The sequence below is a fragment of the Poecilia formosa genome, unplaced genomic scaffold, assembly GCF_000485575.1.
Source record: "Poecilia formosa unplaced genomic scaffold, Poecilia_formosa-5.1.2 Scaffold16, whole genome shotgun sequence".
Taxonomy (NCBI): domain Eukaryota; kingdom Metazoa; phylum Chordata; class Actinopteri; order Cyprinodontiformes; family Poeciliidae; genus Poecilia; species Poecilia formosa.
This window is the reverse complement of record NW_006799955.1, coordinates 3,186,211-3,210,177: the sequence shown is the minus strand read 5'-3', so window position 1 is coordinate 3,210,177 and position 23,967 is coordinate 3,186,211. Positions and strand designations below refer to the sequence as shown.

At 39.1% G+C, this 23,967-nt stretch overlaps 1 protein-coding gene across 1 annotated transcript in view; it reads left to right on the top strand.

The window, feature by feature from the left end:
* pde11a (phosphodiesterase 11a) overlaps nt 1–23,967 on the top strand; it is a 38,351-nt gene that overhangs the window by 6,810 nt on the left and 7,574 nt on the right. Inside the window, exons 3-18 of the mRNA XM_007546518.2 lie at nt 2,998–3,087; nt 3,723–3,863; nt 4,022–4,086; nt 6,525–6,657; nt 7,820–7,895; nt 11,716–11,783; nt 11,878–11,970; nt 12,748–12,798; nt 14,333–14,479; nt 14,609–14,716; nt 16,137–16,246; nt 17,240–17,330; nt 22,973–23,073; nt 23,241–23,318; nt 23,409–23,472; nt 23,690–23,764. Of these exons, the coding sequence (XP_007546580.1) occupies nt 2,998–3,087; nt 3,723–3,863; nt 4,022–4,086; nt 6,525–6,657; nt 7,820–7,895; nt 11,716–11,783; nt 11,878–11,970; nt 12,748–12,798; nt 14,333–14,479; nt 14,609–14,716; nt 16,137–16,246; nt 17,240–17,330; nt 22,973–23,073; nt 23,241–23,318; nt 23,409–23,472; nt 23,690–23,764 (1,491 nt within the window). The remainder of the gene's footprint in view (nt 1–2,997; nt 3,088–3,722; nt 3,864–4,021; nt 4,087–6,524; nt 6,658–7,819; nt 7,896–11,715; nt 11,784–11,877; nt 11,971–12,747; nt 12,799–14,332; nt 14,480–14,608; nt 14,717–16,136; nt 16,247–17,239; nt 17,331–22,972; nt 23,074–23,240; nt 23,319–23,408; nt 23,473–23,689; nt 23,765–23,967) is intronic.

Sequence of the window (23,967 nt, the reverse complement as noted above, 5' to 3'; positions counted from 1 at the left end):
AATGTCGGGGATGGCTACTGCTGAATTAGTAATGAAATGCGATGGTAGCATCAGTGAACGCAGTGAGCACCGCGCACAGCACAGCTGCAGCTCTGCTTTCATAGGAGACCTTGTAATAAGAAAACAAATCATACTTTATAAAGCATTAAATGTTACAGCAGTGGCAGATGTCATTAGAGGCTTAAATGAACCTTCATCAAAACAAATTTGTGCTTAAACTTCTGAGAGGATTTTTCATATTACATGGCTGCTTTTTTTTTTTTTTACATCTCATGCTGCCTTAATTGTGTTGCTGTTGGTACCCCACAAGATTTAGGAGCTCGGGGGAGTGGGAATAATTTGTAATTGCGGCATCTCATTTCTGTGGAGGAATACAGTTAACTGACCCTGTGCTGCGATGCGTCTGACAATATTATTTTGATTAAGATTGTGTTATTTTGTTTCTGCTGTGCGTTACATACAAACGTGCTACTAACAGGTAGGCATTGTCGGGAAATACCTCTTTGTAAGATCCATGTTTACTTGTGCATTTTTAGCCATCCAGTACAATTGAACATCGGCGGGATTCATCAAAAAGCTGTCTTCCCCCCCACAGCACACAATTAAGTGATGTCAATCTGCAGCAAAACAACAGGAGGATATTGGATCTAATAAAACAAATGTGTTACTCATAAAAAAAAATATCAAATGTAGCACAAAAAGTCACATAATTTGTGTTTCATCAAGAGAAAATAGCTCAGCAGAGTATTTTGTGCACAATATGTTGCTCTGTTAGGGAAGAGAATATTGTTAATTGTACATGAACATATTTTAGAAAAAGTGACAATTCTTCAAGAAGTCAGACACTGACCTTCAGTAACCAAGTTCTTGTTCATTATTCTGTTTCTTATGTAGATTTTCTTTGAGAAATCATAGAATTCCTTTAAAAGTATTTACATCACTTAAACCTTTCAACATGTGATCACATCTACAACAAATCTCAATTCATTTTATCAAGATTTTACATTATATATCTATATCTATATCTCTCTATACATATATATATATATATATATATATATATATATATATATATATATATATATATAGAGAGAGAGAGAGAGATATAGATATAGATATATAGATATAGATATAGATATACACACAGACAGTACTGGATTATTCTGAATTTGAAGACCTGAGAACACAAAGTTTGAAGTCTTTTTTAAATTAATTTAATTAATTTATATTTAGCAAATTGCTTTACGCAAAAATAGTTGGTATTTTGTGTCTCTCTTCCATTATCAGAATCACACTAAAAATGAAAAATACTCAGCTTGTAATGAAAAACTCTGTTTTTTTTTTTTGTTTTGGGTGGGGGGGGGTTTGTAAGCAGTTTTTTCAAGCTGTATATATAAAAAAAAAAGAAAACTTACACACCATTCTTTTAAAGCTTTAACTTGAGCAAATTTTGACTGGAAAACAGATATAAAATCAGACAGTACACAGACAACATGTACCTAGATATGCGTTTATGCAGGGATTTTATGCTGGTTTTTGTTCTGATGATTTTAAAAAGCTGGGATCCTGACATGATACTTGAAATTAAAGCAGCTAGCTTAATATTAGGGGTGAGGTCACTCAACTTGTTTAGCTACTTGATTCAGCCTGAAGCACAATGTTTTTAACTATTGCCACTGTTTCTTAACCAACTGTTTCTTAACCAACAGCTGCAAAATAAGTTATGTTTTCAAAAACCCTTGAATTATACCTCTTAGATTTTAAAACAGCAGACAGTCACTCCTGTTAAATCTCTAGTTTTTGCTTACTTTAAACGTTATAACTACCTCAAAAAGAATGCAATATATGCATATTACATTTATGCTATGCATCTCCTTTAATTTTTAAAATTCTTTTAATGCTTACTAAACACACTACATTTCTCGGACAGCAACCGCATCATGTTGATGCCTAGCTAGCTAGCTAGGGGCAATACTAATGTTCATGTGACTAAATTGACCTTTGTGTTTTGTCCGCAAAATTTGAGTTTTATTCATGAAAGCAGTTCTCGCCAAAATATTTCTGGCCTCTCCTCACCAGTGCAACGGAAAGTGAAACAGTACTTTAAGTCACCTCATGGTTATTCACACCGAGAGCTGCAGGAGAAATAAAGTGGCATGTAATTTTTCTTGGCTTGTTTCGTAACAAATGTCATTTGTGGTAGAGGAAGCCATTGAGGTTAGAAGGAACTGAGTGTCCCCAATGGTCTTGGCCACTCTGTTTTTTTTTTTTTTTAATTATTGGTATTAAACCACTTTTTATTGGTCAGTTCGAAGGGCTCCAGGCAAAAACATCTTGTTTATAATGCAACCTTGTGTATTGGGCTGCCTGACAGAATGTAATTATAAAGAGCAGTGCTCCTTCGGAGTTCGCCTGTGCGCTCCGCAGGCAGATCCATGGGCAGATCCCCACGTCCTGCTTGCTAATGAATCCACTCCCGCTGGGCTTATTGATGACTATGGTCTTTCTGGAAGATCATTATAGGACATTTCCATAGGACAGCTGAAACAGCATCACGTTTGGTCTCATTGCTCAGTTTCATCTGTTTACTGGATGCAGCTAAGTTCAGTATTATTCTTACCCCAGGAAGAGTTAGGTTTAAGTTTAAGCTACCAACATGTTTCTTCTGGCAAAATGTAAAGGAGCTGCACATTAGGGCGACGGCGAGGAGGCCCTTTGGTCTCAAAGTCTTGGAGCTCATCGTCGCCAAAGATAAATTGTCAAAATACCAGAGGAAACATGTGCAGTTTGTTCTTTAGCAGGTTTAGGGTTTGTAGTTGCAAGGTAACAAGACGTGAAAAAGTTCACCAAGCCTTTTGCACTGCACTGCATAAATGCTGTTAACATTGCCGCCAGTGGGCAAAATTGACATATGCGATGTGTCAGAGCTCTTCTTTGATAAAAAAGAAAATGCTCACATCATATTACAGTATTTATGAGTTTTCATTGTGTCCACAGGTTCTGCAGATGTACCTCCCCTTCTGTGGTATTGCAATCTCCAATGCTCAACTCTTCGCTGCCTCCAGAAAGGAGTACGACCGGAGTCGGGTAAGGGCCACAAGGCCGATGGAATGATAAAGCTCCCATTCCAAGGATCAGCTTTACTCCCTCCCACCCCCCTTGATGCTGACATTGAGGCTTGGTATTGATCAGCAGCAGCCCACTTGCTGGCGTCGCAGTGGAAAATCACGGTGCCATGCAGTGTTGCATGAGCATTTTCTCAGGATCTGACGAGGGGGATGGGCCTGTTATTCAGAGTAGGACCTAAATCTACTTGAGAATATGAGGAGATCCTCTAATTCATGTATTACAGTCACAAGTAATCGGAGGGAGCATAACGAGAGCGCAGTTCAGAGAGCAGAGGAGAAAAACGAGGAGAGATTCCCTCCTCATTTTTAGGTGCCAGCACATTAAACTGGACTGGCTCTGCCTTAGATAAAGGGTCTAATTTACTTGTATTGAGGAAATCAATTACACTACATCATCCCTTTGGTTTATGGTTTAGGGATTATGATAGTAATTAGATTCCAACATCAGTGCGAAGCACAACACATTTATTTAAGGGGCTCTTACTCTTGCCTGCCAGCCGATTTCTTATGTGTTGGAAATGCATTAGCATTCATGAGCTTTCAGATCGTCCAAGGTGGTTCCAGCATAACATTTTCTCCGTTCCTGGCGCTCAGGCACTCCTGGAAGTGGTCAATGACTTGTTTGAGGAACAGACTGACCTGGAAAAGATCGTCAGGAAGATCATGCACCGCGCCCAGACTCTGCTAAAGTGTGAGCGCTGCTCCGTCCAGCTGCTGGAGGACATTGAGTCACCGGTACTGTTTTGTTTTTCCTTCTGCTGCCTCTGCCATGTGTATGTCCAACTATGTTTTCACATGTGTAACCTGTTTCTCTTGGTCTGCCTCGGTTTTGTTTTATTAATCAGTATCCGTCTTCAGATCTTTAAATGTTTCTTCCTTCACACATCTTTCAGGTGGTCAAGTTCACTAAGTCGTTCGAGCTACTGTCTCCAAAATGCAGTGCAGACACTGAAAACAGGTTTGTATTGTGCTTCCATAACTTTTGGAAAACCGTTGTTCATTTTACACCTTGAGGTTAAAAATTTAACATTTTAAATCCAAAATAAATATGTTCACAATAGAAATTATACCAACACCATCTGCTCTGCCACCACATACACAGTAAAAAAAATTAAAATACATAAAATGCAAGAAATATGTGTGAAATACTTTTAAAAATGTGACAATTTAAAGTGCTGTGGGCATAAAACTTGATTCCGTTCAGAAGATGTACGTTGAAAGCCTTAAATGAATTTTGTTTTGCTGTTCTTTGCTTCTGCTAGGCATGGCTGAGTGGAGAAAAAGAGACTTAATATTGTGTGGGCTGTTTATGGATGAAAACAAGCTTGAAGGGAAGACAAATAACCCCTCCCCCACCTCACCCTTGAATGCTTGCCATAGCTAATATCGTCACCTCAAAGCAGTGGCCATAACTGGCCTCTACAAGCAGTCTGAGCAACATAAAACTATACAAGTCACTATAATTTTATTTATTTAACACCAATTCACCACAAGTATTACATCAAGACAAAGAGGTCTTAATTTTCAAATATATGGGATCAAATAAGTTGAAGATTGATATCAAATCAATCTGATTCATCCTGAAACAAACAGATTCAGATCCAGTTCCTGAGATGATCCCGTACAATGACAATTGGTAACATGCTGAAGGTAGCAATAGCTGTTTCAGTGGCTTCATTCAGGAAATAAGCAAAGCTAAGCAAGAGAACCACTGAGCCAGTGGTACTTTCGATAGATGGGGGGGAAAAAGGACTGCATGGCAGCAACAGTTCTACTAGTGGCTTTGTCACAAAAATACACACAACTAAACGAAAAAGCTCTGAGTCAGAATTATTTATTTATTTATTTATTTTTGAGAAAAACAAAAACAACAATCATGCAGAGTTATTGGGATCAAATTCTTTGTCAATGTCTTTGTCTAAAAAAGAAATGGCTAACAAAAAAGCACTAAATATGTACTGGAGAGAAAGACAAACAAAGAAATAGCTGAACAAAAACACACTAAGAGCCAGGAGTGCTTTCTATTGGATGAAGAACAGAGTGCAAATTGTTAGTTGCAGCAATAGCTACATTAGTGGCTTTTTCCATGAAAGCAAGAACAACGATGCACTGTCCCAGGAACACTTTCTATGGGATGAAAAGCATCCCATAGATAGTCGCAGTAATTAGCTCTGTCAATGATTTTGTCTAGAAACGAGATACAGGTAAACAGTTAACCACAGAGAAATGTATGTAAAAGTAATGTCTGCTATTTCTACAAAAAAAATGCATAAACTAATACCTCTAGCAGCATAGAGGTGTTGCTGGATAGCCTAAGCCACTCTATCTGTAAGGGTTATTAAAAGAAGATAGGGTGTCTACGTCACAGACTAAAACTGGGAGCTGGTTTCACAGGAGGAGTCCAATACCTGGAAGCTCTGCTTTCAGAAACTCTTGGGCTTTCAGAAACTCTTGGAACCACCAGCAAACCTGAGGTCAGAGATCCCCAAAGTTCTCTTAGTAGGAACACGCAGAGCAATCAAATCTTTGACGAAAATGTCACTCTAAGCAAAATATGCAATTGTTATTAAATTAATAGCAATTTTGTGATTGGCTAATTTAACTTTCCTAACTTAAACGGCCACCTTCTTGATAACGATTTTGCCACAGTTAGTGAATTCACCAAATTAAATTGCATTTATTTCTCTTCAAAGTGTTTGTTGCTATAAAGATTGACAGACAGACTTTTCAATACATAAGCAGATAAACAGTTTTGATGGAACATCTCAATTAGTATAGCACCCAGAAAAAAAGCAGGAGCTAATGCATCGCGAACTGCCATGCATTTTGTGCTGCACTGTGAAGACCTTGTCTACACCGCCGCATCACACGCTCCACATGAGCTAAAGATCTGACATCAGCATCATTCTATCTTCATTCTTGAAAGATAAAATTAGCAGCACAGAACGCTTGTTGGCTTTGAAGGTAAAACTTAACGACGGTCCTGCTGTATTAAATGTCAATGGGTGATGTGAGCAGTGATGATGCAGGTGTTTCTCTGGCAGAGTGTGTGGGGGGAGTCTGGCAACAATGAAGACAATTGCACATTTAAATTTTCATTACTTCATGAGCTGCTGAAGAAGTTTACAGACATCTGCTGTATGAGAGGTTCATTAAATACAAATGAATATCGGAGAAGGCTCATGAGGAGAAACGGGAGAAGCCGTTGCAAACCTGCCGTTAGGAAGATGAATCGGGTCACCTTTTTTTAAATCAAATTATGCATTTTTGGCTACAGTCGCAGATTATCAAACGATATTTGTTGAGGATCGAAAACTGGAGTTTACGTTTGGTTCAGCAGTTGTTCAGCGCTGTGTTTATGTTTTTTATTTTTTATTTTTTCCTTTCCAACTCTAGTTCCAAAGACAGCATGGAAAAATCGTCCTACTCAGACTGGCTCATCAACAACAGCATTGCGGAGCTGGTTGCATCAACAGGACTTCCTGTGAACATTAGCGACGCCTACCAGGATCCTCGCTTCGATGCGGAGGTACAAAGTCCCATCACCAGGATTTTTATACGACAGAGCCCGGCGAATATCATTCAACATCTAGGTTTCTGCAAAAAAAAAGAGGGCCTCACTTATTATTTAGAGAGCTTTCTTGCTCATTTGTTAGGCAACCTAGAAAGGTTTGACATATTCAAAGTTGCGTAACAGAGGCAGAAAAGATGAAAGGGTCGACCTTTTGGTACCAGGACTCCTGCCTTGTTGGGCAGAAGATTTAATAATTCAAATGTTGATATGAAGACCGAAATTTATCTTGGCCACTCGCACAGCGAGGAGAATTACATGGAAGATACAGACAAATCTTTAAAACTCACTAAATATTGGCACCTTGGAGTCTCCATGTCAACCATTAGACCAATTTGTACAAGCTGAGAAGTTGATAGAGAGACATTTTAGGAAATTACCTTGTCTTTCCCACCATCACAAACCTAAATATGTAAAGTGTGTGCTTTGGTCCGATTAGACAGGCATCTAACAAACACTGCAGTTGGTGTAAAACAAAGGATAAACAAATGGAAGCTCATTGTATGCCCACTGTAGAGTATGGTAGGGGATCTGTGGTGCTGTGGGTTTACTTGCTTTCCAAGGGCTCTGGGAAAGCAAAAATGCAAGTCTTCATGATTACTTTGAAGTACCAAGAGATTTCAAATGAATGTCTAGGTTTTCCAGAAAACTTACAATGGTTATTGTTGGAAATGTCAACAGGATAACCATCAAATCAACACCCAAGTTGTCGAAATGCGAAAAAAATCAATCTTATTTCACGGTTATCTCACTTCCCAGATGTAAAACTCACAAAAGACCTGAGGGGTGAAATAATGTTGAAATCACAAAAGCACAAAGTGTGCTTAGACATTAACTAAGCCATCAACCACAGATGGCACAATGCAGCAGGAATGTTTCAATTTATTGTGTAGTTGTTAATTTATTAGAGAATTTGGCTGTAGCTTTGAAACTTTACACACTAAAACTTTATTTTAGTGCTAGTGGATAGTTTGAATGCCTCTGGATAAAGATTACAAAACATAATTTCTAAAGAAGTCTCTGATGCAATTATGTTTGCTTGTAAGCTTTGTCTCATGAAATAATCAAAGCCAAACCAACTTCTGAGATGTTTTCTGTTTTAATCCTCCACATTTTGCAGGCAGACCAGTTCTCTGACTTTCACATTCGCTCTGTGCTCTGCGTTCCCATATGGAACAGCAACCACCAAATTATTGGTAAGTTAATTGTGATTATAATTAAAGAATATATCATGGTATCTGTTTAAGTAATTGTAATAAATGTTTATTTGAAGATACTATATTACCACAGGAATGCTGTATTGACCCGGTGTGAAGATATTGAGAAAAAAAACTGTGCTTGTCTTTTCTTCTGAGGGTAAACCAGAATATGAAACCCTTGGTGGTTTTTATCAGTAAATCCAAAAGTTGTTGAAAATCAAAATTTTTCATCTCTAAAGTCCTGTTGAATTCTGCTTGGAAAGTTGTGATTCAGATGATGGCGGTGAAACCAGTACACTGGATGAACATTTTGCTTACTACATAGTTAAATACCAACATATACATGCATGGTCCAGCACAATGCATGCACTTTCCTGCATTAAACAAACAGCGGGGCAGAGAGAACCTCGTGTATGTGTTGAGCGGAGACTGCCCGCGTTTGCTGAGATGCATGCTGTGTTGCAGCATCACTCCACACGTGGAGGAGGAGTTTCCCTTCCTCTGTCAGCGCGCATTATGCTTGTGAATCAGCCGCGGGCTAAAAGCACAATGACACTGATAAATCATTGATCCCTCGTCCGCTTTTTCGGCGCTGGAATATTGCAGGGAGGTGGAGGGGGAGAGCAGGTGACAGCAGCTCCTCTCGGTCCGGTGAGATCTGACGCAGGGAAGTCATTAGTTTTATGTGAGTGCAAAGTGATCAGCAGATCTGCTGCAGATGGCTGGTTAAGACCTGGGCGCGTCTCTGCGTAGGTGTCTGTGCGTTTGTCGGAGCAGGGAGAGGGAGAAAGGAGAAACGAACGGAAAGAGTGAGAGGGGAGAGAAAAGGCAGTGTGTGGGTGGCACCTGAGGATGTTAAGTGAAAAATCATTACCCAAACAAAGCAGCAAAGATGAAATTCTTCAGTCAAGGATACATTCAGTAACAAAAAAAATTAAATAATGTATGCCCTCATTTTAATGTAACCTAGGCTGTAGGCAGTATTTAATTTTGAATTTTTAGCATTTCAGTCAGATATGTTCTACTGAGATTTACTATACCAACAGCAGCTTGAACTGCAATAGCTCTTTTTAAGATTTATGTTTTTAATTTACTGAAAGTCATCCCAGGTAATTCCTAAAAGACTGTTTTGAAGACACAGCAGGTATGGAGTGTTGAGAGCAAATTTGCTCCGGGTTTAATTGCTAAAAAAAAAATACACCTTTATTGCACAGAAATTGCTTGCAGTAGAAAAAAAAACATAGAAATACACCGCCTTTCAAAATACGTTCACATTTCTCCATTTCATATTTTATTTCACAATGCAACCATGAACATCAAGATATTTTACTGAAATTGTATGTAAGAGTTCATCACAAAGTCTGGCATAACTGTGAAGTAGATTAAAAATAATGAATGATTTAAAATCTTTCACAAATAGAAATCTAACAAAAGGAGATGTGCAGCTTCCCTTTACTCTGATACCCTGTTAGCAAAATTCAGTGCAGATCCACAGCTCAAGTCAGAGAACTTGGTGACATGGGGCGTTTTAATCATGCACAGAAGAAACCTATTGCTGAAAATAAGGCCATGAGTGGTTCTGTTTTTAGTTTATAGTAAGACATAGGAAAATGCAAGGGCACACCACACTTTTCCCATTTTTATTTGTGAAAACGTTCTAAAATCTTTTATACTTTACCTATATTTGACAAATAATGTACTGCTTTGTGTTAATTCATCCAATAAAATTCAAATTAAATATATTTCTACAAAGGTTGTGGATGTAATGTTTCAAAATTTGAAAAAGTTTAGAGAGGTATGATTGTATTTTCTTTCAAGGACTGTGTGGCCGCAGTTTGACTCCAAAAACAGACTTCAGTTTGATTGGTTCGGCAGTTTGTAAGATCATTAATTAATCATTATGGAAGTATAGGCATCATAGAAGACATAAATGTTTAAACATTTCTTTCTTCCTCAAATTTAAAGTGGTGGTAAATATATACAATTCAGTTCAATTCAGTTTATTTACATAGCGCCAACTCACAACAGATGTCATGCCAAGGCACTTTACAAAGAAATAATTTAAATTCAATCAAACATACATTACCAGTTGATACTAGATTTCAAACAACAACGTAGTTGAAAAGGTTTCTAAGGAAACAGCAGATTGCATTGAGTCAATGACTTTCAACATTAAATACTATTTTTCATATTTGATCTGTAAATAAATCTTTAAGGGGATAAAAAAAAACCTCTCTCATGTCGCCGTAGTCATAAAAAGCGGTACCATACATTTTTCGGACTATAAGCCGCTACTTCCCCCCGCCCCCCACGTTTTTCTCGGTGCGGCTTTTCTGTGGATTTTTCTTCAACCACCAGGGGGCTCTTCTGCAGGAAGTGAATCATTGGAAGTCAAAATTGGAAATCAAAGAAGAAAGTGCTAATTTTCATTTAGAACAAGCACATGCTAGCAGCAGGCACCACATAGAAATGTTTCCAAATTCATACCCCCTCATCAAGGAAACAACACGATCATATGATGCAGCTTTTAAGTTTTAAGTAGTTTCCAGTTTTTTTTTTTTTTTTTTTTTTTTTTTTTTTACTTTGTGGGTGTGGCTTATAGTGAGGCGCGCTCTACAGTCTGGAAAATAGGTAATATGTGCTATTCTTGACACCTGTTAGTGGGCATAATACTATACCTGATTAATGTATTTATTAAGGGGAAAATAATGTTTTTTGGTCTTTTTAATTAAAATCTGGGCCAACAACCCCAAGTCATAGGTATAAGTTCTTCAAAGCTAAGTATCTCTTTGAAATCAAGAACATTTTAGGTTACAGGCTGTTTGCTGTGCCACAGAATCATTGTTTCCTGCATGTCCTGCTATGATAAACAGCCACTGTACGAAGATTAATTTGAGTTCAGCTTTTGTTGGATGAAATTCCTTACGGGTTAACACAGTGCTGAGCTGGTTGCGGCTCCAGTTTTGTGAAGCTCTAAGCAAAATTCGACACCCCCTCCATGGATCGCCTCCGGTGAACAAACTGCATTGTTCAGCCATGCAGCCTAAGAGGTCAGATATGTAAAACAAACAAACAAAACAAAAAAACAAAAAAGGACTGAACATGAAAACTTGTAGGTCTGGGAGGTATGGATTGTGGAGTTAATGTGGTGGCCGTGGGGCTCTGAGCAGTCATTTAGTTAGCTAACATTTGTTGTAGCATGTTCTGGAGGAGCTCATTACAAATCACAAGCTGGTTACAGTAGGAACAATCATGCTTTTGAGAAAACATCTGCTCTGCATTTTAAATTCATCCATAATAAAAGATAAATAAAATAAAACCGTAATTAACTGCAGAGCTAATTCATTTCCAACCAATGAGTCATATTAAGACATAGTATTGGCAGGCTGTTTAACCTATTTGGCATAATTAAAAATGATAATGAATTGTGTGATAATATCCTACCCTCAATTCATCAAATGTTTGGACTTTATTAAATCATTTTCTACTTTCAATTAGAGCGAAATAAATCTGAAGGCAGAAGTCAGAAAGGAAGAGGTTATTCCCATAGGACGGTTATAGACAAAAACTTGTAGAAGACTAATTGAGTCCCTGTTGGTGTCATTTTATTTAACAGTGTGTGCTCCTTAGTTCATGCCGACCTTGTCTGAAGTTGATGAAAACAGCTTTTTCTCCTTTTTAACCATTGTTAAAAATACATAATGTCTCTTTGATATTCCATGGTCTCTAGTGAAAAAGTGGAGCTTTTTGGTCGAATCAACACCAAGCTGAGCTAAGTGGTATTTCATCTAATGCATAAATTGGTTTTGCATATCAGGTGTCGCTCAAGTGCTGAACAGGCTGGACGGGAAACCATTTGACGATGCAGACCAGCGTCTCTTTGAGGTATCATGCTGCCTTTTGCTCATTTTTAACACCAAACATCCTCTGACTGATTGTGGAAACCGTGCTTTATTTATTCTAACTTATTTTTCCTCAGGCCTTTGTGATATTTTGTGGACTGGGCATCAACAACACGATCATGTATGACCAGGTGAAGAAGTCTTGGGCCAAGCAGTCAGTGGCTTTAGATGTAAGGGCACAAAATCCCGTTGAATTTGTATTCGTTTTCCCATCACAATTAACACACAGTCTCAGTGAAATTTCAGCTCTTGGGTTTTACATTGTCAGGATGTACTGGTTTGGTCCTGGTTCTGGTATTACTTCAATTTAACCTTCATTTTGCAAGAACGCACAGAAAACTGACATTTTATTGCAGGAAGTAACAGCTGCAAAGTGGAAATTCTTAATTTTATTTTCACTTATTCGTCTCATGGGTCTTTGTACAACTTTTTAAAAAGTAGATAACTTTTGATAACCTTCTCACAAAGATTTTATTGGAAATTAATGAGAGGCAGTGTAACGCAATCCCTCATCTTATCTGCAGATTGTAACCATTCTGGACCAGTCAGCCTTTAACAATGTGTCCGAAGATTACAACTGGGAGCTGGTGGGGTACATTCGTTAGCGCCAGTGTTTCAAGTACGAGAAGCGGAGAACAGATAGCTGGAGACAAATGCAGAATGAAATAACGCAAGTGTGTGTGTGTGTGTGCGCTTTGTTCCTGGCATCCCTGAATAAACATGAGCGTTTATGATTAAATAAGCTACTGCAAGAGTGTGCAAAGTATTTCTCCCAGGGAATGAGAGGAACATGGAGACCCAATCTGTGCTGATGATGTTACTAGTGCAGATCCACATGCCACTGCTGACTTAATCAGGGAGATCCACAAATTGAACGCCGCTGTTGACTTGAAAGGAATATTACTGAATTCAAAAACAAAACTGATACTGTTATCATTTTTGCACAGGTTCTGTCTTACCATGCCACTTGCTCCAAGACTGAAGTGGATAAATTTAAGGTGACATGTTTGCTCCTATAATTACATAAATTGTAAATGACTCATTTAAGCTTAATTTAGTTTTTGCTTATGTATGTGTATGTATATATATATATATCTTAATTTTTATTGTGTTTATTGTATCCTTTGTCAGTTTAGCATAGTTATATTTCATATTATAAATTAGTTTATCCTAGCTTAGCTTATTTTATCTTAGTTTATGATATCATAGCTCAGGTTTTTATTTTATTGTAAGTCGTCTCGCAATAAAATAGCATAGATTGGTTAAATTTTTTTCATCTTGGGTCAGTTTAAATTAAACTAAAATGTATCTAATTTATCTAGCCTTATCTTAATTTGTCTTTTTAGCTTATTTTTGTTGTTTATCTTTGCTTTGTTTAATGGGTTTTATCTAAGGTTAACTCAGCTTAGCATTAACCTTATTGCATTAGCTTATCTCACTTTTAACAGAGCATAGTTACACGTTGCCTCGTTGCAAACAATTTCTTGTAGATTTTCTGAAAGAATTCAAAGCATTCTTATATCTGTATTAGTAAATGTCATTTTCGACTTGCTCCGACGGAAATAACGATCTCACAAAAAATGTAAACCACAAGTGTCAAGTGAAAACAGACCAATTGTGTTATTAGAAATGGATTTGCTACGGTCAATAAGTGATCATCCACAATGCATTATTTATAGACAAATGACAAAATTGGTCATAATTACATTTTTTAACAGCATTCCATTTCTGAAATATAGACGTGACCTATTTTCTTCCAGTTTCATGAGCACAATTTTCCCCTATGGCCAACGCTACGTTCATAGTAGGATTCCTTGTCTCTCTCATGAATTCGTGTGATGCTTCAGCCCCCCTCATTCAGCGCGATGCTCTGCCGTCTGCCTTTCTCCCCCTTTCATAACTGCTCTACATACAGAGAGAGCCCCATTGAGCTCACTTGCCTGGGATTCCGCTGGAGTGCGAAAGCGTATGTGACAAACAAACCTGGATGCCATTTTGTCACCTGGGGCTGCGAACTGAGAGTTGGAATACTTACCGACCTGACAGGCAAACGTTTGTGAGAGAAACGAGACACACCGGCACTGACACTGAAGACGCATCGCTGGATGTGCTTTTCTAGAAAAATAAATGGAGGTTAGGAAGTCTGAAATGGTCATTCTCGTCAACACGGATAGGAATTAGTGTTTTCTGCTCAGATGGGCATGCGGCGTTTTGATAAAAGACTCGCGCTGAGAGTGGTTAATTGGAAATCATTTTTGCTTTTGGTTGAATAACAATGCCAAAAAGCTGCTGAGCATTACTATTGCACAACTTACATTTGTCAATGAGCTCAGAAAGTAAACAACAGAGAAATCCTTCAGTAAAGCTCCCTCATTAATATCAGCCCTCTGAAAACTAGGCCTCCGAGTCTTAATTAGCATGCTTTCATATTTTCATACATCATCCAAAAACGGCTCCGCTGACCTCCACGTCTGCTCTGTGGGCTCATGTTCTCATTCTTCCTCTGTGTTTGCTCTCACCATGATGAAACAGGCTGCCAACATTCCCCTGGTCTGCGAGCTGGGCATTGATAAGCTCTCCTTTGATGATTTCTCCTTGGATGTCGACGCGATGATAACAGCCGCTCTGCGGATGTTCATCGAGCTGGGAATGGTGCAGAAGTTTAAGATCGACTACGAGGTAAAAGAGCAGAGCTTCTGTGTCTCGTTTCCTTTAAATACTTGATTGAGTTTTGCTACGAATGCTGTTGTAGACCATGAAGACCACTGACCCACGCTCTCATCTCTTTCTGCCCGTTTTTCCCTCCAGACACTGTGCAGATGGCTGCTGACTGTCAGAAAAAACTACAGAATGGTCCTCTACCACAACTGGAGGCATGCGTTCAACGTGTGCCAGTGCATGTTTGCCATGCTAACGGTACGCACTGATCTCTAAGGATGGTTTAGGTAACATGGACATCAGATTGTATTGCAACTTTTGTAGGTCTTATAACAAAGTTGATAAAAGAGGTGTTTAGAAACTTGAATTGCACTGATCAGGCTTTTTTTTTCTGCCAGAGCCCAATTCCTGCTGCTCTCTGTGAACTGATTCTTATGTCCAAATCTCATGAAAGAGGAAAATATGTCACAATTTATTTCATGGAAGTAGCTTTAAATTCAACAGAAAACATAAGGCACCCCTAACCTTTATCTGCTTTTAATTTAACAAGAAAAAGTGTGTGCTACAGACGGAAAATGGTGGGAGTTCTAAGTTTCCATTCATCCATCCATACATACCTACTTGGCTCTGGAGCTTTACTGGAATACCTCCAAAGTAAGGTGCCCAGAAGGTAAACAGATGCCTTCACCATCTTATCTGATGCCTTTTGATTTGAAGGAACAGCTGAGCTCCCCTGGGATTAAAGAGCCCAGCCGCTCTATCCAGGACGCTCGTTTCAGAATATGGAGTCCAGTAGCTGGACATTACCACAGACAAAGGCCCAATCTGTGTTTATGTGGAGAAAAAAAGATGTGTTTTTTTTCTCCACATCTTCATATCCACTTCATCACTGGAGGTACAGAAAGAGGAGTCCTCCCCAGAATGTGGGTTAAAGCGAAGGCCAGATTCAGTGGCCTTCACTTCACACCTGGTTCAAAACACCAACACTTTGCTCCCCAGTGAATAACCATTAGGCAGATGAGTGCAGTGATCCGTGCATTTGTGGGTTCAAATTCTCGTATCAGTTTTATTATTGGATTTCAAACCTGAGATCAAATCAGTAAGATGCCTCTACGTGTGTATTAACTGTGGTCCTGTGCAGACATTTGTATGAATGGAGATCCCAGGAGACTTGCAGCATGTGATTCTTTTACCTGATGTCCTTGGGGCAACACGAGGACCTAATGTGCTAAGCTAACACCATTTAATCAACTGCGGCATTAATGCGCAGTGTCCCATTTGAATTGATTATTGGCAGGGGGAATTGAAACAACAGCGTATAAGCTGTTTAAGGTTCCTCTGTTCCTCTAGCTTTTAATGAGTAGGTTGATGGCCCCACTATCTTCGCTGCTATCCCTGCAGTGACCCACAGTGACTCAGTCAGCACATGATCTCCAGAACCCATTCATCCGAGCCAGAAATGTAGAGCAACGCGACTGCAGTCCCTATGGCATTTTGTGAAGATGCTGTGTTTTTGTTTTTCTTTTTTTAGCTTGCTGCTGCTGTTTTTCCATTTTTGTTCAATGTGCTCGGGATTTCATTGAATAACGGTGTGCTGCTGCTTATAAACTGTGTGTGTGTGTGTGTGTGTGTGTGTGTGTGTGTGTTTTATTTGCTTCCTGTCCTCTGTGCCAATCAGACGGCGGGTTTCCAGGAGACGCTGACTGAGCTGGAGATCTTTGCTCTCATTGTGGGTTGTGTGTGCCACGACTTGGACCACAGGGGCACCAACAATGCTTTTCAGGCCAAGTGAGTGCACCTTATTTCTGCTTCTGCGAACACACATAAGCGCGCAACCTGTTGCGTATTGCGCAGCAAAACGTTTTAATATTTGCAACACATTCCACAAGGATTCATAACCGTTTAAGTTTTTCGCGTTTTGTCATGTTGCAACCACAAACCTCAATGTGTCTTCATGGTATTCTCTAACACACCTATGAGGCCTTCACAGAGCAGCTGGATGTAGACTGGAATGTGTACTTACTATTTAAGTGATTCTGAATAAAAACTTTAGAATTTAGTTTTTGTTTCATAGTAAATCAGGCTGAATATAAATGCCCGTCTCAATATTCTGTTTTTAGTTCTAAACAAACTGGACAACCACCAAGCATTTCCACAGTTTTTGCTCAAGTTTATGTTTTACGTTATATGGCAAAATATAAACTATTAAATACTTTAACAGAAACCTCTATTTAAATCATTTTTAATGAGAAAGCGGTCATCTCTGCTTTATTTGTAAGGTGGAGTTTGATCTATTTCAGACAATTCATCCCTCATATATTCATTCTGATTTTCTAAACCAGAACAACTGCGACGTCTATGAATATTTATTTTTGTTTTATAATTTAAATATCCCTAAAGCTCCATCTTACAAGCTTTAACTTAAGTAAACAATTCTCACTCTATACGGGGACCTGTTTTTTTTTTTTTTTTTTTAAGATCACCTAATGACCACATTCAGACTTTGACATTATAGTTTCAGCTGTAGTTTGGGTTATGAGTCTCAAGCGTCCTTTTTTATTGAACCATAAGTTAGAGACAGACTGAACTGGAGAGGAAATCCAAAGAGAGTTTTAGAGCAGATTTTACTTCTCAGCTCTTGTGGAAAACTTATTATGCTATCCTTCTTTTTTTTTTATCCCAATGTGTTGTTTTTTGTGTGTGTGCGTGCGTGCGTGCGTGCGTGCGTGCGTGCGTGCGTGCGTGCGTGCGTGCGTGCGTGCGTGTGTGTGTGTGTGGCAGGACTGGTTCAGCCCTCTCTTTGCTTTATGGGACCTCTGCTACGCTGGAGCACCACCACTTTAACCACGCTGTTATGATCCTGCAGAGCGAGGTGTGTTATGTTCCAATATCTGCTGCAATGCAGTTACCGTTCACCTTCTGCTGCATGCGATTACAAACACTGCTGGCAATAGAGCCTTTAACCTTTGTTCCCTTCGGAGATGGGATATTTTTAAACTGCAGTCTGCAGCTGCAATTTCATCCACATTCCTTCGGTAGAAACTGGACTTTATGGCTTTTATTGCACAACTGTTGCAGAAGGCTGCTTTAGTCAAGTGCAGATAACTGGATAATATGAATACAGAAAGTACACACTGTTTTACAACTCAGACCTGGTCTCTACCAGGTTCTAAAACCGTTTACATCTAAGCTCGAGTGTACAAAAACACACAAGCGATTCCAAGCTGTCGTAATTTACTAAATAAAAAAAAAAAAGACAGAATATGGAAAAGAAATCCGTGGAAAAGTACACCTTGTGATGTGATGGCTTGTAAAACCCCATTTAGTAGGAAGAACTTGAAGTAGATGTTTTCTGTATGACTTGATCTGATTTTTTTTTTTATCTGTGTGAAGGAATTTTAGCCAATGCTTTGTTACATGGCTTTAGCTCCTCTATCTGCAGCGTAAGGGGCTAACGGGTTTGCACTGATTTATTTCTTAGGACCAAAGAAGATTGTGACAGAAGTGTTGTCATTTATTGAATTGCAGCTTTATGTATTTTTAAGAAGCATCTCGCCCACAAAAAACATGTAACATGTTAACCGGACGGGAATAGAATAGTATTGAAAAGTTTCTTTATTTCAGTAACTGGATAGGCGAACTGAAACGCATTACGTAGATTAACTACACAAATTATGGTAATTTTTATCTTACAGCTCTTGAGATTAAAATATCAGAGCAAACCAATGGTAATAATAAAACATTTTTAATGCAGAAAAGTTTATTTGATACCTGCAGTTTTTTAATGATTAAAAACATGCTGCAATATGTTTAGATTTGAATGCTTAAGATTATATTTAAATACTCTGAGAACTTGATGGATATAAGATCATCATAAAAAAAATTCTTTATACTTAAAATCAAGGAGTATCTTGTTTTTATAAAGACTATACGTGTTAACATCATGTAAGGTGTAATAGCACGATCAATTACATTTGTCATCTGCTTCTGTTAAAAGGTGTCACATGTTTGAGGTCACATTTTTCCAGCATCTCTTCCAAACTGCAATCCAACTGAAATGTAAAGACTTCTGATAGATTGGGAAAAGTAAAGAAAAGATGAAACATCTAAATAAGTTGTTTATTTAGAATTTATTTATTTAAAATAGCTGCTTATTTCAGCTATACAGAAATAAACTATTATTTATTTTAGAATATTTTAAATAAAACAAAGTAATCAGATTTCTTTATTGAAGGAATTTGTAAATAATTTGCAAGCCAGGACTGTTTAAAGAAAACTATTAAGTGTCCAAGCATTTCAAATTGTCTTCATCGAGAAATTTATTTATTTTCATTCTTAACAACAGTCACATCAGAACTTGAAAAGTTTTGCTATGTTGAGTTAATTTAAAAAAAAAATGGGTACGAATGCGCCAAAGTCCACAATTTCATAAGGCACTGGATGTAACTGGAAACGCAAAAAAAATAAAAGATGAACACTTTACGTTTAAGAAAGATTTGACATCTGGAGAAGAGTTTAATTTGGCTGCATCTGTTTTGGAAAAGCTTCAAGAAAGACGCAGTGAAAATTTCTGCCGGAAGCATTTTTAATAAGCGTCGACTTATGTCAATGGCTTGTGCTGCTGACAAGTCGATTTTGCACCATTTCTTAAAGCAGGGCCTCACAAAGACGTCCAAAGGGCCACAAATTACTCCATCCCTGGCAACATTGCGAACCCCCACTGCTTAAAGCTTGTATCTCTTCTTTATTGATAACAACAACAAAAACGATAGAACCATCTTTTTTTTATTGATAATAAAAAGAAACAACCAGTCACATCACCAGAAGTGTTTTTTTCACACTCCCAGTGATGTGATTTTATTTCCATAGAAATAAGTGTTGATTAACTGGTGATAGCCACTATTTTATTAATGAAGTCGGCTGCAGTCTTTTTTTACACTCCGAGGCCAGATTGGGGCAGGAAAAAAAGCCTGTTAATTTATTCCTGCTCAGCCATTAGAGTAAGGAATTAGTTTAAAAAAAAAAAAAAAAAAACTTTTCAGGGTTTTTAGTTAACAGTTCAAACAAAGTGCAGAACATCATTAACCAAGTGTTTAAAAGTTAATGCTTTTGTCTACAAATTATAACAGAGGCTGTAGATGAAGGAATTTATATAACTTAAACATTTAAAAAAATATATGATTGAAACTATATATTAATGTGAAGTTTCTTACATTCAGCTCCACTCTGGTGGCTTACACCCGCTGAAATGACGTTGTTTCCAAATACCACCAGCCCTAAATTCAAATGAATGAAAGGTACTAAAGGCCACATAAAAAATGAATGAGTTTGCGCGCACAGTGCTTGAAGGCAACCGTGTGCTCCCTCAGTTGCCTGAGTAAACAAATAGCTCAGGCTGCCCTCAAATCAATGTAATTACAGAGATGATAGATTCGGTGGTAATTGGTCGGGAGAGCGACGTTTTACCAGGTGATCGGGTTTCATGCACTTGTAATTGGAGGTGTTTTTTTTTTTTTTTTTAGGGGGAGCAGCCGAGACAGGCCTGAGGAGAGGAATCCAGCGGCTTCATTATCCCAGCGCTGACAAATGTTTACCTCGGCTACACGGCGTCTGTTAATGCGGGGCTGGATCTGCTGTTGTCCTCATGTTAATTAGCATACAAATGAATAGTGTGTGACTAATTCGAGTAGAAGGCATGGCCGCCGATGATGATGATGATGATGATGATTCAGTTGAGCTCTGTTAAAAGTGTAAAGCGGTCGAGTTGTCACTCGTCGCCACCGCGTCTCTCGCCGCCTTCTCCATCTGTAGCAGGTGTGACAGCGGCCGCATACGTCCTTTGCGTCATCGCCGTTAGCGCGGTTCGGTGTTTTTACGAGGACCTCCGAGATGATGAGAGAAGTCAGGGGCGTGTTTGCACAAATGTTCAGAGCTAAGCTGTCTGTGTTTGAAACAGCGGTAATCTGGTTTTAAGAGCTCCGTTGACTCTCCGGTGGAGAGCGCCTGAATGGCGAACGAATGTTGCCTTACACGCTGCGTTATAAAGCCCAAGACATGGAGCGCACTTATTAGCAGCTGTTGGAAGCTGCTCCCCTGCACAGATCCAATTAGTTTCATTGGAAAAATTCCCGTGAAACAGAATTTTGATTTGTTATGGTGTTAAAAATAAAACTCGACGCTGGGTTTCTGTGAACTGGAGAAAATTCACGATCAATTCAAACTTGTGAAGCTAATAGATAGGTTTAAGAATTATGAAAGATAATCTGACAACTAGCTTCTCATCAGAAACCACAGGCATGCATGTCTCTCTCTCCCTTTCTCTCTTTCTCTCTCTCTTTCTTTCTCTCTCTCTTTTTTTTTTACATCTCTAGAGTTATTTACCACCCAGTTATTTTACTAATTATGTTTAAAACCAATTTGTGTGTGGTGATGACCTTAAGACTCTACAGTGTTTTCCCACTCACAATGTCGGATTGGCTTCGGGAACCACACACGGTGAGGTGCCTCTCCAACAAACAAACAAAAAAAACAATGCAGAAAAACTTTAATGGTGAAATTTGCTAGAACGTTCTCCTTTTGATGCATGTTTTCAGCCTTATGCTGGTATGAGTTTGGAAAATTGATCAGACTCCACTCATATTAAGTCATAGAAGGTTCGATAGTATTTTCCATGTCTGCAGCACCACCTCCAAGACCTGGTAAACACGTTATGATGTTGGAGGAATTTCCTTTCCCACAGCATCCATTACATCACAGGCAACAGGAGATGGACGAGTCATGGTTTATTTAATTGTAGGAATCATTTAAGTGCAGAAATAATCATTAAAAGAAACGCACTTTGGGCAATGATTTTTGCACACTACCACAAATTAGTGAATGCCTTCCTGGTTTAACTGGATTAAAACCTTAATGTTATGTGGAAGATTTGTGTGCGTCCTGCTATGAAAAGCCAGCATGGTGGCTGTGAGCCTGTAAACTAAAACTAGAACTGATTTTGTGACTTGAGCCACTGAAGCGAAAGCAGGCATGCCTTTCGCTGAAGCAGCAGGAGCTGGTTGGCTCCACAACGCAGACATGTTTCTAACAGAGCCATGGAGGGAGGAAGCTCTAGGCTGGTATATTTAATGTGGCACATTCATGCCTGCATTGGTTTGATGAGAAAATAACTTTGGAGCACCATTAAGATGAAAAACAAATCACACTTAGCTCTTTGCTTTTAGATTTTATTCAGCTCGGGTGAGGTGCTATGTTAACTTTTCAACAGCTGAAAAGAGGAATCACTTAAATCTAACATGTTCCTCTAGAACAGTGGTTCCCAAACTTTTTCTTCTGCGCCCCCCCCAGGGGTTTCCAAACATTTTCTGCGCCCCCCCAACCCCTCCCCCGCCCCCCCATGGATTACAAATGGCTGTCTGGTTGAAACGACGCGTGTGACGGGGGAGGGGAGAATCGACTTTTTTGGGGGCAAAATGAATGTACATAGCTGAAAATAGACACCAACATCGGTAGCCTACAAGCTACTTGTTAAGCTTAAGGTTCTGTATTGATATTAGCTAGTCATCCTTTAGCTAACATTACCTGCATCCAACAGCTTTACTCAACTCAGTCGGTTAGTTTGGAGGGAAAAACTGTGAAAAGTTCTTTGCGTTTTGCTGGTTTGCTGCCGTGATTCTAACACAAACCTACGTAGCTCCGCCCAGCAGCAGCAGGTCTCCTTCACAGGTGGAAACCCAGCGCGAGCGTCGTAGTGCTCATGTTGCGTTTAAAGGCGGCTCGAAAAAACAGGTTACAACATGTTAACAACAGATTAAACAGTTTTAACTGCTGATAAAAGTGACAGAGGACACAAATATGGGAAGTGTGGAAGCCTCTACTGTATCAAATTGACATAGGAATAACAGAGAGTTGGCCATTCTAAGGTAAAAACCCAGCGCATACAGTGTTCATGTTTTTTTTTTTTTTTCATCCAGACGGCTTCCCGCGCCCCCCCTACAATGACACGGTGCCCCCCTAGGGGGCGCGCCCCACAGTTTGGGAACCTCTGCTCTAGAATGTCAGTTCACCTCTTGCACAACTCTTTGTCACTGAAGGTGGCTGCTCCCAATAGCCTATCTGCATTGATATTGTGTCTTTTTTTTTTTTTTTTTGAGAATTATGACTTTAATCTCAGAATTCCCAAAAAGAATAAAGTCAAAATTCTGAAATTAAAGTCAGAATTTATAATATTATTATTTTCAGGTGAACTAATTGTCCTCGGTAGGATTGTAACAGTCATTTTTAGCTTTTTAATATTAAATATTTAACTTTTAATGGTTCATGAAGTACAATTGAGTGCACTGGTTTATTATTAAGAAATATACTAAAAATCAATAGAAGAAAATGTCCTGAAAACTGAACTTTATGGATGGTAGGAATACTAAATCTAAAAAGTAATTCACGCAGAGCACTGCCAGTATTTTTGATGTGAAGCGTTGTGCTCTTTCTGTCATGTAATGGTCACGTTTGTCTCCACAGGGTCACAACATCTTCTGCAACCTCTCCTCCACGGAGTACAGCGACCTCATGCAGCTGCTCAAACAGTCCATCCTGGCCACTGACCTCACGCTTTACTTCGAGTATGTCCCTCTAAAACCCACTGAATCCACGACACAAAGCACACTGGCCCATCTCAGCAATCTGCTTGTTCAAGCCTCGGAGTGGTTGTTCTAGCGGACAACACCCCCTGGTGGACAGAATGCGATTTGCAACTTTATCTGGAAGGTTTTTGTTTCTTTCCCTTCAGGAAAAGAAACACGTTCTTTGAGCTGGTCAGCAAAGGGGAGTACAACTGGAATGTGAAGGCTCACAGAGACATGTGCAGGTGACGTTGTCTCTCGTTGTCCCTGAAAGTAGAAATCCAATTACGTCATAGTTTCCGAGGCCTAATATAACTCCCGTTCCTTCTTCTCAGGTCTATGATGATGACAGCCTGCGATCTTGGAGCTGTCACGAAGCCATGGGAAATATCACGCAAGGTGACAAATATGCCGTGATAAGTGTTGACGCGTTTCTTAACGTTCGCATGTGACTGAAAGTTATCAGATTAGATGATTTCAATCTCTTTTGCTTCCTAACAAAGATGCTTAGTTGGGGGGGGAATTGGTTGTTTTCTATAATAAACTGATTCAGCTCGCTACGTTCCACACTTTTAGTGCTTAAAAGGTAGGATTTTCTTTCAATTTTTTTTCTCAGGTTGCAGAGTTGGTGACGAGTGAGTTCTTTGAGCAGGGAGACCGAGAACGACTGGAGCTAAAGCTCACGCCCTCTGTGAGTAAATCAGACCAGCTCAGCGTTTGTGCTTTTTGCAGCCTCTCTCACCCCCGGTGCCCTCCGAGAGCTGATGATGCCGACACAATGATATATTTTCTCTGCCGTTCGGAAACACACTGACTTTGTAGGAAACACGAGAGCTTGTGTCTCTTAGCGTGAGGAAAGTGTAGGGTCAGCTTGACCGCTCCGCTACCCTGCAT